The 14171-nt window shown below is 34.8% G+C and overlaps 1 protein-coding gene across 1 annotated transcript in view; it reads right to left on the reverse strand.

The window, feature by feature from the left end:
- Positions 1 to 14171, reverse strand: part of LOC136030174 (NFX1-type zinc finger-containing protein 1-like) — a gene marked incomplete in the record, with an annotated part of 141530 nt that overhangs the window by 63177 nt on the left and 64182 nt on the right. The window contains 2 exon segments of the mRNA XM_065708912.1: positions 12 to 97; positions 3770 to 3926. Coding sequence (XP_065564984.1) covers positions 12 to 97; positions 3770 to 3926 — 243 coding nt within the window.

The raw sequence follows: 14171 nt of genomic DNA on the forward strand, positions 1-14171 counted from the left end.
TTCAGGTATGCGTATGCTTTTTGATAATTGTCAGTAGCGATACTCCCATGGCCTGCCAGATTTTGACTATCATTGTAATATGAATTTTGTATGGTTTCTGTAATGAAAAAAGAGAATAGTTTTATTCAATGTGATTTTTTCAACAAGAATTTTAGCGTTGACAAATGGTATACTTAGTTTAACAGGATTTTGTGCCTCACATGGCCCTGCCTTATACATGGGCATAAATGATGTTCCGGTGTTGCTGTTAGACAATGGGCGAAATTCAGGAAGCCTTCGGGAATTCCAGACCCTTCTTCCCAAGAATAAAACTGAGGATTGATCCAACAAGAGGGTTGAAATACAAAAAAAAACATGTATTTATTCATCACTTTTTTAAGTGCACTTCGGATCAATCTCAGATGGCCCCTCCCCTGGTTGTATTAGATTAATAAATGCTAAAAGCACAAATTTTAATATTAGGGTTGCATAGTTATGGCACTTGCCCGTCGGCCAAGTGCCCTATAGCGATCGCAATTTCTGTCCGTCCGTTGGTCTGTCGGTCCTGGTTTTGCTAGTTCGGGTATTTCCAGATAAACTAGGACGACAAAAGTTGGCAGGCTTATCAGGGACCAGACCAAATTAAATTAGAAATAGTCACTTCCCCGATTCGACCATCTTGGGGGGAAGTGGAGGGACGGTTAATTCGGAAAAATTAGAAAAAAAATGAGGTATTTTTAACTTACGAACGCGTGATCGGATCTTAATGGAATTTGATACTTAGAAGGACCTCTTTGTTTCAGAGCTCTTACTTTAAATCTCGACCGGAAACGGTTATATTGGGGGAGTTGAAGGGGGAAACCGGAAATCTTGGTAAACGCTTAGAGTGGAGAGACCGGGATGAAACTTGGTGGGAAGAATAAACACAAGTCCTAGATACATGATTGACATAACTGGACTGGATCCGCTCTCTTTGGGGGAGTTGGAGGGGACTTCCGGTGCCTTGGCGAGTTCGGTGCTTCTGGACGTGCTAGGACAATGAAAATTGGAAGGCGTGTCAGGGACCTGTACAAACTAACTTGATAACAGTCGTTTCCTTGATTCGACCATCTGGGAGGAGCCGGAGGGAGGGGAAATCGTAAAAATTGAGGTATGTTTATCTTAAGAATGGGTGATCGGATCTTAATGAAACTTGATACATAGAAAGATTTCATGTCTCAGATGCTCCATTTTCATTTTGAAATCTTGGAAACTAGAAATCTCGAAAAAATCTTATAGTGGAGAGATCGGGACAAAACTAGATGGGAAGAATAAGCACAAGTTCTAGATACGTGATTTACATAACCGGACCGGATCCGATCTCTTTGGGGGAGCTGCGGGGATTTCTAGTGCTTCGACGAGTTCGAGAATAAGCACAAGTTCTAGATACGTGATTGACATAACTGAACCGGATCTGATCTCTTTGGGGGAGTCGGAGGGATATGAAGAAGAAAAGAAACACCCTATGTATCTTATTTATCTTCTTTACATGAAGAATACCGAACAAGAAGACTACAGGAACACTGTATTTGCAAGTATCTTTGTAATAATTGCCAATAAACAAAGAACAGCAAAATTGAAAACTCTAGTACCGAGTGTAATTTTAGGTTCTAACCTCGTCAGAAGTGCCATATGAGCTCTTGGCTCTTGTTTTTAATTCTAATTTCTGAGACAAGAAAAAATTAAAATAGGAAATATTCTTCTATTCTCACCTCTAAGATTTTATGCTAATCTGTCCGTTTTTGGATAGGTTGCTAATGGTTAGTATTTATCCTAACCATTTCTCGAATGAAAAAATTATACCAGCTATACTTGGAGATTAAATATATCTACACTTAATATATACATATACATTCTCAAATAGATAGCAAATCCATTTATATGTATTATTTTTAAGTTCTCAGGAGAGAAATAAGACTAAACAAAATTGAAGATTTGATGGACTAGTACTGTCGAAACTACGATGCCCATTATAGTAATTAAATTTTTTTTTTCTTGAACTAAGAGTAACGAGCAACATTAAAATTCAAAACAAACAGAAATTATTCCGTGTATGAAGGGGTTCCCCCGTCCACAAAGCCTTGTTCTTCAAGCCAAAGCTTTAAGCATTTTTAAAAAAGCTCCTCATTCTAATTAAACGTCCTTCTGTTTCAGGAACCGTTCTTAAATTGGGACAAAGTCAAACTTTAGTGTAAGACAAGGTATTGAGGAGGGGGGCAATCCCGATCTCATATGGAATTTTCTGTTCGTTTTGACTCTTAATGTTGCTCCTTACTTCCAGTAAAATAAAACTTGTTTTTTTTTTAAATTTAGCTTCTGATCGTTTTTCAAGCAATGCCAGTAAATCTGGCTCACCTATGAAAAACTCCTCCGTGGAAACTTCCTCCCATGTAAAATACCCTCCGAAAAGTTCCATCCTCGCTGAAAATCCCTCACGTAGAATTTACTACGGAAGATTCTGTCTGGAAAATTCTACTTAGCATATGTTCATTTGAAAAACTTTTTCAATTTCTAATCACTTTCTGGGTAACTCCGGAAATCCCACCTTCCGTGGAAATTTTTGCCAAAAATCAAAACACGTATGAAGTGTCAAATCCTTCCAGTGTAAAGTTTTCCTGGAAAGTTCACCCCCCTCTCCACGGAAAATCTTTCCTATGGAAACGCACCCAAAACACAAAATTCCCCTCCCCCTGAATGTCTGTATACTTCCCAATAACATATACTATACGTAAACAATTGGCAAATTTCATAACTTATAGGCTTCTCCCCACTGACTGGGGGGGGGGGGGGTCATGTTACCCATAAAGACGTACTTATTGGATCTTTCAACTATGCTGAACAAAATGGCTATCTCAAAGTTTTGTCGGACAACTTTGGGGAAAAAGAGGCGTGGGAGGGAGCTAGTTCCCTAAGATCTTTTTGGTCACTTAAAAAGACACTAGCATTTTTAATTTTTGCTCGAACCCACCCTCTCCCAACCTTCTAGAACTATTATTTCGATACGATCACCTCTAAAAACAAAAAGAAACAAAAAAAATAAATAAATACGCATCAGTGATGTTTCTTCTGGCAAGAAAGGAAAAATTCCACATTTTTGTATATAGGAGCTTAAACTTCTACAGCAGAATTCTCTGATACGCTGAATCTGATGGTGTGATTTTAATTAAGATTCCTTGAGTTTTGGTGGGTATTTCCCTCCTCGTTCGAAAATAAGGCAAATTTTCTCAAGCTCGTAGCTTTTGATGGGTAACACTAATGAACCGCACATATTTGGAATCAGCATAATAAGCTGATACTTTTGATGTCTTTACTGATATCAAAATTCTGTTTTTTTAGAGTTTCTGTTACTATTGGGCAGAGCCGCTCCTTACTTACAGTTTGTTACCACGAACTGTTTGATTACTTGACAAACTTGTGTACTTTAGGGCGCACAACACAAAAATGCATTTACACAAGAGATTTTATTTGAAGTTTTTTTTTATGTAACAAATTTAAAAGAAAAAAAAATCTATTTATAAAATAACTCTCTAAGTTAAACACTACGGTCGAAAACATTGCGACAGATTATACGTATTTCTGATGAACAATTAACTACAAAGGATACAATTCTTTTGTAATTTCAAATCTTAGTTTTGCCACTTGTTGCACACAGTTTTGCCACAGTTTTTATCAATCTCTTTTCTTCTTTGAAGTAAAATCGAAGAGAAAAAAAAACACCTTTATACACTATATATAATCAAAAATTACATACCAATTTCATCAGGATCGCACTCTTCTTCTTCTAACTGATTTTGGTCACATTCCAAATCTGATGAAACAGAGATACTTTCAAGGTAGTGCAAGACAGACTGGAGGGTGGACAGATTATCTAGGCCAAGCCAGGTAGGGATAATCGTCTTTGCAGGCATCTAAGGAAATAGCATATTAGTTTAACCCGTAACTGGCTAATAATTATATATTGAAGTGTCGGACTAGCTAACTAAATGCAACACGTGATATAAGAGGTAGAGGGGTTTGTAAATAATTATATCGCTTCTAGGTTCACTGAAATCCGTTTCTTTTTTTTTCGGAAATTTGACCTCCTCCTGTTTTGGATACATCTCCCAAAAAAGAGGGAAACGTGACTTTCGGAAACAAATAGATGGAAGTATCTGTTCAATATAAAGTTATTACATATTTCTCTTTCAGTACTTATTTTAACCAAATTTTACATTTTTTTTAATGAATTATTTACCTTCTTCTACTCTATATTCAGAACATGAATACTTTAAATACGGTTCTCATGCCGCATACTTCGTTTCGCTATAATTTAAAGTATTCACATAATAACATTGGTTTATACACGACAACATTCAAAGGAGACATTAATCAAAGACACGATTTGGTCGCCTTAAATGATAGACATGAGGCCCTATGCATCAGCTGTGGCCGAGAGGCTTCAATTAATCACCAGTCTCAGAAACTACCAACCAAACTCCAATCAGGAGTTGTCTTCCAAGGAAGCCCTATTTAGATCAAAACAGAAAGATGTATTAATTTTATCCTCTCTTTAGTTTTCAGTATTAATGTTGAATTGTTCTTTATGCTGTTTTTACCCTACTTACAACTGAATATCCTAATTATCCTATTTAAAGTTGATTTTTACCTCTTATGATTGATTTTTTATTTGAATAACTTTTTCAAGTTAATGACCAGCTTTAGGAAGATTAATTTTGCAAAGAGGAGTTAAGGCCAGTACTAAAACTAATAGGGGTTAAAAACTAGGATAATCCAGGGTTAAGTCAGGATTAAAAGCTAATAAAACCTCAGGTTCTGATAGTCTGGTAAATGAGTTTTTGAAGTATGGTGCCTGCAAAGTTAGAGATGGATTACTGAAGAAATAAACATGATTCTTCTAGCGATTTCAGGAAAGCTTTATTCAAACTCCTTTATACGGAGGTGATATCAGTGAGTGTGGGAATTACAGAGGCATAAGTTGGGTTTTTAGCATTATGATTTTAGCAAATTACTTAGCATGATGATGCTTATTAGACTGAGATGCTGTAGATGAAGTTTTAAGAGAATAACAGCGTGGTTTTAGAGAGAAAACAAATCTTCAATCGTAGATTAACAGCTGAAGTGTATCTGAATCATCAGACCTCTTTAGTCATCAGTTTTATGGATTTTAAACTGGCATTTGATTCAATCGATAGAAGACTTTTAGCGAAGGTTCCATTCTTGTAAGGTATTACAAGATATTGCTTCAGTCAAGGTAGGAAGTGAGTTTTGTGGCTTGTTTGGTGTTGAACCAGGAGTTATGAAAGGTTGTATCCTATCCCCGTTTTAAAGATTATTCTTATGGGCTTTGTCCTAAGGAACATGACAAAGACTATGGGAGAACATGGAATCATATGGGAAGGTAAATATCTCCTATAGTTAGATTATGCAAGTCATTTGATTATCTAAGATAAAATATTAGCAAAATGAACAAATTTTGGAGATTTTGCGAGTTCAGGATACAAAAATAGATTTTAAAATAAATGTTAAGAAGACAAAGTCACTTAGAATAGGAACAAATGGAAGTGAAAAGGTGTAGTTGCATAACGAGAAGATTGGTCAAGTAGATAGCTTCATAACCTTGGCACTATTATTGGTAGATACATTAGGCACAGTGAAGATGTAAAAAGAAGAATAATCAAGGCATGGGTCGCAGTTGACATAAGTTAAGAAGAATAGAAAGATAAGGCTACGAACCAATATTAAAATACTGGAAGCTAAGGTAATGACATTAACCAACTATGGTCCTGGAACATGAACGGTTCGAAAGGACGAGGAAGATTTGTTAAATATTTCCCACAGGGATTGGCGAGGGATAGTTTTAGGTACTCTTTTGACTGACATATGTCAAACAACAAGTTTGTTTTCAACAAGTGAAAAATTTAGTTCTAGTTCACGTCCAAGGGCTATGATACAAGAAAAGTTGAGATGGCTAAGATATGTTTTTATGAATGAAGGATGACAAGATTACCATATATTGCTCTTTTGACCATCCATTTGGGGCAAAAGAAAAACGCGGGCCATCCCCGATCGGGGTAGAAAGAGGTTATAACGAACGATCTAAAGGATATTGAAACTTCAAGGGACGGGATAAAGTGTGAAATTTTGAATTGATTGGGATGGAGGATGAGCTTGTGCAGTTGTGTTGAGTTCTTGAAGGCCGATGCAGCTTGGCGCTGCAGTCAGTTTCTAGTAGTAGTAGTAGAAGTAGCAGTAACTTCGTAAGTTTAAGAAGATTTGTGTGTATTTTATTAGTTTTATCTTTTTATCGGCTTTAATTGACTGATCTTAATTTTTGATTTCTTTTGAGCTTGTATATAGTTGGCATATTTATTTTATTGCACTGCTGTGCTTCCTTTTTACAACCCAATTTTCCACTTCTCCAGAAACTATTAGGAACCTGCGACGTAAGTTTCAAGCCGCTCGGAGAAACAATTTTTGGGCATATTCTGGGCCCAAGAACGGTTAAAAGTTCCACAAAAACAGACAAAATTTCAAGACAACAATACAAATTGTTTTAATCCGTTTTCAGTACTTTTTGCATAATCTTATAATAGATCTTTTTCTCCTTTTATATCAGGGTTCTCTTGGCCCAAAGCTTACATATGTGCCTTTCAAGCCCCTCGGATTTCTTTTTTTTGGGCCCCCTATGGCAATGAATTTAACAAAATATGTTTCAGTTGGATAAGAGACAAAAGTGTTTTAGCCTCTTTCCGGACCCTTTTTCAGGTGCCCTGAAACTATGGGCTTGCATATACAAAGTTTATGTCGATCAGAAATAAAAGTTGTTAGGCCTGTCTTCATGTCCTCTAATGCCCTCCTCATACACCTCAAAAATTGAGGTCCCTTTTTCCCGAAGAGCGACCCATGAAACCCTTGGCCCTCCCACCATGGCCAATACCCTCTTCTCCCCAAAAAGCAACAACTAATTAATGAGATTTTCTTGTAAAAATCATGGGAATTCAGTTTAATTTCATTAGCTCTTTCAAAAACTATTCAAGACATGCGTATTTGGCACTTTACTAAAATGAATTATATTGCCAGTATTTTCTTTTGTACTTATTACAACATTGAAAATAAAATGAAAACTGCAGTGAAACAAAATCTTGAGCTGATGAGCCTTCAGCAATTAACGGCATTATATATCAAACATTCAGTTTAATTTTATTAGTTCTTTTTAAGACTGTTAAAGACAAATATAGTTTTACAACAAACAAAATTTTGGATACTGCCCCTTTCTCAAACTGTAAAAGTCTAAAGCCTACTGCGTCAATGGCACTTAACTTGACACGAATTATATTAAAAAAATATTTTCTTTAAAAAACTCCAGTGAAACAAAATATTGAGCTGATGAACTTTCAGCAATTAACGTTATTATATATGAAATATTCAATTTAATTTTACTAATTCTTGCCAAGACTCTTAGAAACACTGACATTATTATTTTGGAACTCATTTTGGATGAACAATTATTTTGCAATAGGGGATTTTGAAAAACTTGAAACATTGGCAATCAAATAAGAACATAAATTAACCAAAAAAACTTTCCAAAAAAGAAAATTTTTCAAAGAAAAATAAAGGCCATATTAAATTTAGAATAAGAAGAAATAAAACCAACAATAACTCAAACTCAAAAGGACCAGAAATCAAATAAACAATCATAGAAAAAAAACTTGCAACATGTAGTAATATAAATGAAGAAATGTTCGAAAAAGAAATAAATGAAGAAAAAGGGCACTAGAACTTTTCATTTCCGTTAGAATGAGCCCTTTTGCGACATTCTAGGACCACTTGGTCGATACGATGACCCCTGGGAAAAAGAATAAAAAAAACAAAAAACAAACAAACAAATAAACACGCACCCATGATTTGTCTTCTGGCAAAAAATTCCACATTTTTGTAGATAGGAGCTTGAAACTTCTACAGTAGGGTTCTCTGATACGCTGAATCTGGTGGTGTCATTTTCGTTAAGATCCTATGACTTTTAGGGGGTGTTTCCCCCTATTTTCCTAAATAAGGCAAATTTTCTCAGGCTCGTAACTTTTGATTGGTAAGACTAAACTTGATGAAACTTATATATTCAAAATCAGCATTAAAATGCGATTCTTTTGATGTAGCTATTGATATCAAAATTCAATTTTTTGAATTTTCGAACATTACACGAACATTACAGTTCGTTACCACGAACTGTTTGAACAGTTCGTTACCACGAACTGTTAGATAAAAAACGTTAGCGTAAAGAGTGAAATGTTAAGGAGGGGCAGTCCGTTTCATATACGGAATAGTTTCTGTTCGCTGAAGTGTTTATTTTTAGGAAAGTAGTTGTGACAAAAAGTCAAACTTGAGTGTGAAGAGCGGGGTAATGAGGAGGGGACAGCCCCTTTCGTATATAGAATCATTTCTGTTTGCTTTGTTTTAATGTTGCTCCTTACTTTCAGTTGAAAAACTTTTCTTATTTAATTTCAGTAAAGCACTAGTTTTTAGAATTCTACACATATAGGGAACGTTGGTCATGACTTTTTGGAGTTAGTCCATTTTATTTAGATATAGCAATATTTCCAGTTTTTCAAAATTGTCCATTGTAATTGTTTAAGCTGTAAAACAGAAATTCAAAATATCAATCCGAGTAGAATCTTCTTTCCTGCCGTATTTACTACGTACTGTTTAAGCAGAATTGGCATTTACTTTCACTTTTTGATAAACTTGTCAAAGGGTTCAACACGCTTGTTAGTATGTAAGGTAGTGATTCCTTAACGAACCACATCGCAAGAATGCCATCATTTCAAAAGGCATTTACCATAACTCGGTTCTAGGCGTTTAGCCCCTGGAAAATATCCCATGCTGGAAATCCCCCCTTCCGGAAATACCCCCTCCCAGAAAATATTCCTTGCGGATGGTTGGTCTCCAATCACTTTTGACCTATAATAAAGACTAGAACTCCCTGGGGATTATAAATCAATTTCTACCTACCCCCTCCCCTTGTCTCTCGCTTATAACTAATTATGTACTTATATTAACTTCTACAGTAGGGTTCTCTGATACGCTGAATCTGATGGTGTCATTTTCGTTAAGATTCTACGACTTTTAGGGGGTGTTTCCCCCTATTTTCTGAAATAAGGCAAATTTTCTCAGGCTCGTAACTTTTGATGGGTAAGACTAAACTTGATTAAACTTATATATTTAAAATCAGCATTAAAATGCGATTCTTTTGATGTAGCTATTGATATCAAAATTCAATTTTTTTAGAGTTTTGGTTACTATTGAGCCGGGTCGCTCCTTACTACAGTTCGTTACCACGAACTGTTTGACAGCTAGGGAAGGAAGCAATATCCAAACTCTTGTTCATAATGATTTTTGTTCGTTTTAAGCTCGATTTACATTTCGAATTGAATTTTTACTCGTTTTAAGACCTACTCATTCATTTATATTAGTGCCTATTGTGTTTATTTTTTCTATGATTGTTTATTTAAAATATGTTCGTTTGGGGTTTGATTTATTCTTTAATAGTAATTTCAAGTCGTTTTTAGTTTGAATTATTGTGTTCCATTTATACTTCAATAGCAAAATATTTTTGTTGGTTTTAAGCCTGATTTGCATATTCAATTTAAGCTTTACTCGTTTTAAGATTCATTTCTTCATTTATATTATTACATGTTGCAAGTTTTTTTTCTATGATTGTTTATTTGATTTCTGGTCGTTTTGAGTTTGAGTTATTGTTGGTTTTATTTCTTCTTATTCTAAGTTTAATATGGCCTTTATTTTTCTTTGAAAAATTTTCTTTTTTGGAAAGTTTTTTTGGTTAATTTATGTTCTTATTTGATTGCCAATGTTTCAAGTTTTTCAAAATCCCCTATTGCAAAATAATTGTTCATCCAAAATGAGTTCCAAAATAATAATGTCAATGTTTCTAAGAGTCTTGGCAAGAATTAATAAAATTAAATTGAATATTTCATATATAATAACATTAATTGCTGAAAGTTCATCAGCTCAATATTTTGTTTCACTGGAGTTTTTTAAAGAAAATATTTTTTTAATATAATTCGTGTCAAGGGAAGTTCCATTGAAGCAGTAGGCTTTAGACTTTTACAGTTTGAGAAAGGGGCAGTATCCAAAATTTTGTTTGTTGTAAAACTATATTTTTCTTCAACAGTCTTAAAAAGAACTAAATAAAATTAAACTGAATGTTTGATATATAATGCCGTTAATTGCTGAAGGCTCATCAGCTCAAGATTTTGTTTCACTGCAGTTTTCATTTTATTTTCAATGTTGTAATAAGTACAAAAGAAAATACTGGCAATATAATTCATTTTAGTAAAGTGCCAAATACGCATGTCTTGAATAGTTTTTGAAAGAGCTAATAAAATTAAACTGAATTCCCATGATTTTTACAACAAAATCTCATTAATTAGTTGTTGACTTTTTGGGGGGAAGAGGGTATTGGCCATGGTGGGAGGGCCAAGGGTTTCATGGGTCGCTCTTCGGGAAAAAGGGACCTCAATTTTTGAGGTGTATGAGGAGGGCATTAGAGGACATGAAGACAGGCCTAACAACTTTTATTTCTGATCGACATAAACTTTGTATATGCAAGCCCATAGTTTCAGGGCACCTGAAAAAGGGTCCGGAAAGGGGCTAAAACACTTTTGTATCTTATCCAACTGAAACATATTTTGTTAAATTCATTGCCATAGGGGGCCCAAAAAAAAGAAATCCGAGGGGCTTGAAAGGCACATATGTAAGCTTTGGGCCAAGAGAACCCTGATATAAGAGGAGAAAAAGATCTATTATAAGATTATGCAAAAAGTACTGAAAACGGATTAAAACAATTTGTATTGTTGTCTTGAAATTTTGTCTGTTTTTGTGGAACTTTTAACCGTTCTTGGGCCCAGAATATGCCCAAAAATTGTTTCTCCGAGCGACTTGAAACTTACGTCGCAGGTTCCTAATAGTTTCAAGAGAAGTGGAAAATTGGGTTGTAAAAAGGAAGCACAGCAGTGCAATAAAATAAATTTGCCAACTATATACAAGCTCAAAAGGAATCAAAAATTAAGATCAGTCAATTAAAGCCGATAAAAAGATAAAACTAATAAAATACACACAAATCTTCTTAAACTTACGAAGTTACTGCTACTTCTACTACTACTACTACTAGAAACTGACTGCAGCGCCAAGCTGCATCGGCCTTCAAGAACTCAACACAACTGCACAAGCTCATCCTCCATCCCAATCAATTCAAAATTTCACACTTTATCCCGTCCCTTGAAGTTTCAATATCCTTTAGATCGTTCGTTATAACCTCTTTCTACCCCGATCGGGGATGGCCCGCGTTTTTCTTTTGCCCCAAATGGATGGTCAAAAGAGCAATATATGGTAATCTTGTCATCCTTCATTCATGAAAACAAATCTTAGCCATCTCAACTTTTCTTGTATCATAGCCCTAGGACGTGAACTAGAACTAAATTTTTCCCTTGTTGAAAACAAACTTGTTGTTTGACATATGTCAGTCAAAAGGGTACCTAAAACTATCCCTCGCCAATCCCTGTGGGAAATATTTAACAAATCTTCCTCGTCCTTTCGAACCGTTCATGTTCCAGGACCATAGTTGGTTAATGTCATTACCATAGCTTCCAGCATTTTAATATTGGTTCGTAGCCTTATCTTTCTATTCTTCTTAACTTATGTCAACTGCGACCCATGCCTTGATTATTCTTCTTTTTACATCTTCACTGTGCCTAATGTCTCTACCAATAATAGTGCCAAGGTTATGAAGCTATCTACTTGACCAATCTTCTCGTTATGCAACTACACCTTTTCACTTCCATTTGTTCCTATTCTAAGTGGCTTTGTCTTCTTAACATTTATTTTAAAATCTATTTTTGTATCCTGATCTCGCAAAATCTCCAAAATCTGTTCATTTAACTAATATTTTATCTTAGATCCTCAAATGACTTGCATAATCTAATTATAGGAGATATTTACCTTCCCATATGATTCCATGTTCTCCCATACTCTTTGTCATGTTCCTTAAGGACATTAAGCCCATAAGAATAATCTTTAAAACGGGGATAGGATACAACCTTTCATAACTCCTGGTTCAACACCAAACAAGCCACAAAACTCACTTCCTACCTTGACTGAAGCAATATCTTGTAATACCTTACAAGAATGGAACCTTCGCTAAAAGTCTTCTATCTATTGAATCAAATGCCAGTTTAAAATCCATAAAACTGATGACTAAAGAGGTCTGATGATTCAGATACAAATCAGCTGTTAATCTACGATTGAAGATTTGTTTTCTCTCTAATTTAACGAATATAGAATCTTAAATCAAACAATCAGATTCAGCGTATCAGAGAACCATACTGTAAAAGTTTCAAGCACCTATCTAGAAAAATGTGGAATTTTGTATTTTTTGCCAGAAGAAAGATCACGGATATGTGTTTATTATTATTTTTTTTTTTTTTTTCTTGCTTTTTTTATTTTTTTTTTTTTTCAGGGGTGATTGTATTGACCCAGTGGTCCTAGAATGTCCCGATAGGGATCATTCTTGCGGAAATTAAAATTCTAGTGCCCTTTTTTAGTAACCCAAAAAATTTGAGGGCACCTATGCCCCCCTCCAACGCTCATTTTTTCCCAAAGTCCCCAGATCAAAATTTTGAGATAGCTGTTTTGTTCAGCATAGTCTAAAACCTTATAACCAAGTCTTTCGGGACGACTTAATCCTCACAGTCCCCAGGGGAGGGGCTGCAAGTTACAAATTTTTATCATTGTTTACATATAGCACTGGTTATTGGGAAGTGTGAATTCGTTTTTAGGGGGACCTTTTCGTGGTGGGGGGAGTCGGAGGGAGATGTTACGTTGGAGGATCTTTCCATGGAGGAATTTATCATGAGGAAAGAGAATTTCCATGAAGGGGCTGCAGGATTTCCTAGCATTATTTAAACTAAAAATGAGAAAATACATAAAAAAAAGTTTTTCAACTGGAAGTATGGAGCAGCATTAAAACTTAAACCGAACAGAAATTATTACATATATAAGGGGGCTTTCCTCCTCAATACCTTGCTCTTTACGCTAAAGTATTTCTAGTAATTTCAACTATTTATTCTACGGCCTTTGTGATCCAGGGGTCATTCTTAAAGAATTGTTACAAAATTCAAGCTTTAGTGTAAAGAGCAAGGTATTGACGAGGGGGCGAACCCCCTCATATACGTAATAAAAATATATAAATATACAAGTTTGCTACGTAGGTTAATTCGTAAGTTACGTATATTTATTACTAATAAAAACGTTTGTAAAAAAAAGTTTTAGTTGCCTTTTTAAGTAACCAAAAATTGAAGGGCAACTACGCCTCCTCCCCCACTCTTTTTTCAAAAAAGAGTGGTCCGATCAAAACTATGAGAAAGCCATTTAGCCAAAATAGGTTAATATGCAAATTTCGTTTTAATTATTCATGTACGGTGAACCAAAATCAAACCATGCATTAATTCAAAAACATTCAAAAATTAAATAAAAAAAACAAGTTTTTTCACCTGAAAGTAAGAAGCGATATTAAAACTTAAAACGAACAGAAATTATTCCAGTTACGAAAGGGGTTGTCCACTCCTTGACGTCTCGCTCTTTACGCTAAACCTTTTTATTGCTTTAGAAAGTAGAGTTGTGAGAAAGAGTCAAATTTTAATATAAAGAGCGAGCCGTCGAGGAGGGGACAACCCATTTTATACCCGGAGTAATTTCTGTTCGTTTTAAGTTTTAATGTCACTTCTGACTTTCAGTTGAAAAAACTAGTTGTTTTTTTTTAATATGCAAAAAGTACTAATATTAATGAATAAATAAATCTTTGAACGAGTAGAAAAATTAAATTAAATATGCACATCAAGCTTAAAACGAGCAAAATCTGCTACATACAATTGTATGTGTACTGCCTCCTCTCTTAAATGTAAAAGTCTAAATCTACTGTGTCATTGACGCTTTACTAAAAACTATATGTGTCTTGAGCAGTCTTAAAAAGAGCTAATAAATTGAACTGAATATTTCATAAATATTCATATTAATCGCTGAAAAATCTTAAGTTCAAAATTAATTTTTACTGCAATTCTTATGTTTATTTTCAATTGTTCATT

This window comes from Artemia franciscana, chromosome 8, assembly GCF_032884065.1.
Source record: "Artemia franciscana chromosome 8, ASM3288406v1, whole genome shotgun sequence".
Taxonomy (NCBI): Eukaryota; Metazoa; Arthropoda; class Branchiopoda; order Anostraca; family Artemiidae; genus Artemia; species Artemia franciscana.